Source organism: Arachis ipaensis, chromosome B08 (assembly GCF_000816755.2).
Source record: "Arachis ipaensis cultivar K30076 chromosome B08, Araip1.1, whole genome shotgun sequence".
NCBI classification, from domain to species: Eukaryota; Viridiplantae; Streptophyta; class Magnoliopsida; order Fabales; family Fabaceae; genus Arachis; species Arachis ipaensis.
The window spans coordinates 109,705,032-109,711,197 of record NC_029792.2 but is presented as its reverse complement, the minus strand read 5'-3'; the positions used below and the strand labels follow the sequence as shown (position 1 = coordinate 109,711,197).

Genomic DNA, 6,166 nt, shown 5'->3' with positions numbered 1-6,166 from the left:
CATTATTATTCTTTTGTGTAAAACATAATGCTACATACAATTTCAACTAAGCTTTATTCTCTTTGACCTTTCTAAATAATTGCTATTCACATTTCCTCCTGACTCCATCCCCATCACAACATTCGAATTATTGCAACAACAAACGTATTCCCGAAAATTGACACAAAATCTACATACTAAACAAGGAAAAATTAAATCAAATGGGTGCAAGAAAATGTGATTAAGAAATAATAATCCCTTCTAACTACCACCCTATTCACAGCATAAATTTTCTCAACAGAAAGTTGTATCTAAGGAACAACTTATGATAAATTGGTGAATATTGGGCTACAATTTTGTAAGGCCAACAAGAAGAAGCAATACTTATGAACAAGAAAAAGGGTATGTTTTTCTTTGTGCTCTCTTCGATATTAATTAATTGTTCATTCTAAATTTTCTCTCTGATAAATTAGAGTGACAATTAATTGATATCGAAGCAAGTATTTTAGATTATAGTAATATTAAGAAGAAGAAAAAAAAGACAGAATTTGTATTATTTAGTATTCATTAACTGTTGCAACAATTAATGAATCCTAAAAAAAATTTGGGTAGCCAAAGTTTTTTATTTACTTTGAAGAATTGAATGTCTTATGCTAAGTGAATTGTGTATATAATAGGAAAGATAAAGATAAAGAGAAATGGTATGAATTTCAAAAAGTGGAGATTCAAACTTGGAAATCAAGGGAAGGAAAATAGGAAATGTCCTGCATCAAACCCTCAAAGTCCCATTCTCCCATTCTTAAGTTTTCCACTTGGCCATGATTTCCAAACCCAAACAAATCCTCTTCATTGGAGTAGTTGTTGTTATTCAGAACCTGATTATCGGTGTTTTTGAAGCAACTATCATTATTAGTATTATTATTATTATTGAAGTGGTTGTTATGGCTTTTCATGTCATCAATTGAGGAGGCATTATTAATAATAATAATCTCTTCAGTGCTTCTAATACTACTTTCTAATGGAGGAAGGGACAAGTCGCTTTCTAACCCCATTTTATCAGTACTCTCTTCATCCAACATCCTCCCATAATCGCCGCCATGAAAACTATTTTCTAATGGCAGATCACCGGCCATCGCGCCATGGAAACCGGCTACACCGGTCGCCATCTCATAATGATTATTGTTGTTGTTGGTTACCATGGAAAAGGGATCCCCAAAGACCATGGCATGGTGATGGGTATGCATGGTAGACGATGATGTTGATGAGGATGAGTTGTCCATGCACATGGACATGGTCATGAGATCCTGATGATGATGATGATGGTCATTGATGTGCATGATACCGTTATTATTACTAGTAGTTGTTGTCCCCATGACAACGTTGTTGTCCCTGATGCTATTAGGCTCTGATGAGTCACTGTTGTTTGGTGATGAAGTTGAGTTGTTGTTCAGTTTTAACCTTTTCTTCACCGTGGAGTTCCAGAAGTTCTTGATTTCGTTGTCTGTGCGTCCAGGTAGACGTGCCGCGATTTGTGACCATCTGAGATTTATTTTTGGAAATGGAAATGATTAATAAAGAGAAAAATAAAGTTTGTTATATGCTGGCTGCACCTGCTTCATTGTTCATTGAATTTGCAGATCTAACGTATATCAAGAATGATATCAAAAAAATCAATGATTATGTATATTGTTTAACTTATTTTAAATATATATTTTATATTAATAGTTAATTTGGTAGTATATATAGTAAAATTAATATAAAATATGAAAAATATNACAAGATACCGAAAAGAAGATTTAGTAACATTATATTTCTACGGACTAAGTTGGTACTTGTATGTACACAATAAATGCTTCTTCCTAATACATTCTAATAAGAAACTGTTTTTTTTTTAATAGTTTTAAAATCAATATATAACAAGTTAGATATAACCAAATGTTTTATCATTACATGACATTTAGGCTTTGTTTGGATGTAAAAAAGAAAATGGAAGGAAAGAAAATAAGAGGAAAGAAAATGAGAGGAAAGAAAACAGAAGGAAAAATAGAGTGATTTGTATGGTGTTTAGATGAAGAGAAAATAGATAAAAAGAAAATGGAAAAAAAAATTTCTTTTGTTTGGATGGAAAGAAAAGTGAAAAGAAAGAAAATCATAATAGTATAAAATTACATTAATACCCTTATTTATATTATATATAAGTTATAATTTATTAATAATAAAGGATAAATATGTAATTTTATTTATATTTGTAACATTTCTCTCTATTTTCATCTCATCCTTGAGATGAAAATATTTTAGTGGGTCCACATAAATTTTTTTCTTTTCACTCTATTTTCTCCTCTCATCCAAACAACAAAAAACTTACTTTTTCATTCATTTTCTCTCCTTTCATTTTCTTTCCCTCCAAATTCTCTTGATCCAAATAATGTGTTAATAAGAGTTTACATCTATTAGATAGGAGACAATTTGTTCAGCATGATCCGTGGTCAAAACATATTGTAGCAAATAACATCAATCAGCAAGTACGTAGATAAATAATACAGACTAGTTATGGTTTAAATAAAAAATTATTTTAAAAATAATATATATTTGAATTTTTATTTAAAAAATAAATAAATTAAAACTTCTAATAATTATTTGTAAAATGATATAACTTGTCCAAGGAAAATCAAGCAAAACTAAAAGGTAGTACCATAATAAAAAGAAATAAAGATAAAGCTTTTGTAACTAAATTAACAAAAAAATGAGTTAATATTTAATTTAATTTAACAACTTGCCTGTTATTCAATTTAATTCATAAAGTTTCAATTGTCTTTATTTAGTCATTAAATTTTATAAACATGATTTACATTAGTTTCTAAAATAATTTTGGATATACAGAAATATTAATGGAACACTGACATAAACAGATAGATATATGTCACATTAGAATCTGTAAATAATATTATTTTAATTTTGACACTCAAATAGCTAAATAAAAATACCGTATCACTTGTATTGAAAGAAAAAGATTTAATAAACATCATTCATGATATTCTTTTTAGACTATTTTACCATCAAAACTAAAATGACCTTATTTTACAAAGTCCAGAGTGAGGTATCTAGCTAGCTATTTATATCAGCGTTTTGTTAATGTTCATGTGTCAAAAATTATCTTAAAAGCTAACCTGAATTACATTTGTAAAATTTAAAAACTAAATAGAGATAATTAAAATTTTAAGAACTTAATTAAAATTCGTGTGCAAGTTCAGATACCAAATTAAATATTTATCTTAAAAAATAAAGAGCTAAAAAGCTTTAAAAATCATTAACATTTGAATAAAATGGGCCAAAGTAAGTTGCCTTCATAAGATATTTTAAAACCTACATGGCTGCAAGCAGTTTTCATCTTTTAGTAGAGGTCTTACAGTATTAAATCTAAGAATTCTTCTAAGAAATTAATTAAGAGTATAGCTAAATAGAATCAATTAATTGAAAAACTGATTAGTTATAAAAAAAATTTCATTATCTTAATTTTTAAAATTTTAAAATTAAAAATAAAAGAAAGTTGACTTGACTTGATTTATATTATAGTTGGCTTTTAGATTTTTTTCTAAATCTAAACATAAATTAATTTTATGTCTAAGCAAAAGTTAGCGTTTATTTCTTTTGAAAGTTAATTTGAAAATAAGATAATTTAAAAAAAAAATGGATAAACACCTACAAACGAAACCCTTTAGTATATATTATTAAAAATTACAAAAACATAGATCAAGTTTATATTTCTTTTACAAAATTACCCTAATAAAAAATATTATTAAAAAAGTATGGAAATTAGAGTTGAAATTCGTGGGAAAAATATTTTTAGAAAATGTGGAGCTTTATATCCTCTCACATTTGGTGGTCCAACGGTAAATTTTTTTAACTTTATTCTAATAATATATTAAAAATTAAGTAGATCTAATTCATGAAAAAACTAATACGAAAAATAAGAAAAAAAAATAATGATTATTTTATACTTATAAAGACTATCAATCTTTTAGTTTAAATAATTTTAAAAAAAATCGTACTGAAATTCTATCTTTATTTAAAAAATAAAATAATAAAAATTAAACTCTAATATCAGATCATAAACTAGATCTCTTAAATGCTTAAGTTAGTTACTAGAGGCATATGAATTGTAACAAAACTTAATTCTAATAAGCAAACGTCTAAAATGAAGTTTCGTATTTTCTCTCAATTTTTGCTTTTGTGAACATTTAATTTCATTTGCTCATGATGATAACGAAGCTCCCTAGACATCAAGTATAGGTAAAATCAATTTCGATTGTATTCGATTATTCTTATATATTCTTGATTTATTACATAAATTCATGTATGTCCATCCATTTTCGGTTTGACCATAATGTTTACTCTTCCTCTTCATTATTATATATTGGATCACATATGTTCCATTGTTGGTTCAAACAAAACATGACATTATAGAGAAATGCAAGGAAGAAGAGAATTAACCCTCGTCTAAAGAATGAAATTAAAATGGACAAAAAATAAATAAATAAAAGAAGTAGCCATATATTTTGAACGAGTCTGGTTATAATTATAATGGCTCCGGTGGTGATATAATTTGATAATATTTAAAAAGTATTATTAAAAATAATTTTAAATATTTAAAAGCATTAGTGTAATTTTAACAACGAAAAATGTTAGAAGAACAACAGCATTTTTTGTTTTTGGTTTTCATTTTTAGCTATTAATTCAATTTCTTTAGTCTAATAATTCAATAACATTCTTTAACCCACACTTTTAAATATTAATGGCTAATTGTTACCAAAAAAAATTAAATTCTACTAATTTTTTAACATTTTTCTTTGACAACATATTTTACGTATCAAAAATATTATTTGTAGACTAAAATCTATCATTATATATTTGTATAGAAATACATATATTGTTTAATTCATTTTAAATGTGTATTTTATATATATTTTAACATATATTTTATACTAATAGTTAATTTTGATGACTAATTTTGGATATCAAAAACGTTATTCGTACATTAAAATTAGTCACTAAATTCAACTATTAATGTATTTATGCATAAATACATATGTTGTTTAATTTATTTTTAATGTGTATTTATATTCTAATATATATTTTATACTGATGATTAATTAGTGACAAATTTTAATGGACATGTAGCATAATCATTTGATATACAGTTAAAGTAATTGTTTAGGATTTAGGATTATTGTGAAAGAGCAAAGTTATATAGCCACAATAATAGTGACTAGAGTGGTAACTACTATAGCATTCAGCATAGATTGAAGGTATTATATGAGTCAAGAAAAGAAGTATGAGAGGCAGATGATGTTGGTTGAATGAATAGAAAGAAAAATGCACCTGTTGCCAAGAATGGAGTGCAAGTGGATGATGAGGTCTTCCTCTTGGAGAGAAAAGGCGCCGCGCTTAAGGTCGGGTCGGAGGTAGTTTATCCAACGAAGGCGGCAGCTCTTGCCGCAGCGCTGTAGGCCGGCATTTCTAGCAATGTCACTCCAACACCCTTCTCCCTTTGTTATCATGTACCTTATCAGCTTCTCATCTTCCTCCGGTGACCACAGCCCTTTCCTTTGCTTACTCCCATTATTGTTGCTTTTCTCCTTCACCATACTCGATCACTCATACACTAACTACTAATTGCTGTGGAAGCGGGTAATAGTAATAAGAGGGTGCAGTGGTGTGATAATTAATAAGGATTGCGATAGGGATATGTATGTATGTATGATGAGAAAGCAATAATATAGGATTTGAATTGAATGATGTTCTTGGGAGACACAAGGCTTCATGGGGTGGGAATGGCAATCATGATGCTGATGCTATTGTGGGGTTTGCTTAAACTATATGAAATATATGAATATGTGTTTTATATGCAGAGAGAGAGAGAGAGAGCTAGAGAGAGATCATTTATTATTTTAAGTAATCAATGCAAATTAAATCATATTTTTTTTGTAAAATATCACATAATAATCTTTCTAAAAGAATGAACAGAACACCAAATTAGGTATTTTAAGTTACCCAACTAAAAATATGCTGGAGCATTATTAGGTCGATTGTGTTTGTTGTTGGTTGATAGGTAGAGTGGAAAACGGATTGGAGGGGGACCTCCCTTTTAGCCCCACTCCCCAGAGAGAGAGAGAGAGAGTCTTCTTGT

The 6,166-nt window shown here is 28.0% G+C and overlaps 1 protein-coding gene across 1 annotated transcript; it reads right to left on the bottom strand.

The window, feature by feature from the left end:
- Positions 399-5,899, bottom strand: LOC107612134 (transcription factor MYB46). Its single transcript, XM_016313955.2, has 2 exons — positions 5,359-5,899; positions 399-1,518 (listed from the first exon to the last, which is right to left on the bottom strand). Exons 1-2 carry the CDS (start codon positions 5,622-5,624, stop codon positions 705-707), a joined length of 1,080 nt encoding a protein of 359 aa, XP_016169441.1. The 5' UTR covers positions 5,625-5,899; the 3' UTR covers positions 399-704.

Bases quoted from the DNA above. Each gene is read 5' to 3' on its own strand.
- LOC107612134 (XM_016313955.2), bottom strand. From the start codon at position 5,624: ATGGTGAAGGAGAAAAGCAACAATAATGGGAGTAAGCAAAGGAAAGGG. The intron at 1,519-5,358 runs GTGCATTTTTCT...AATAAATCTCAG, and splicing joins CACTCCATTCTTGGCAACAG to ATGGTCACAAATCGCGGCAC.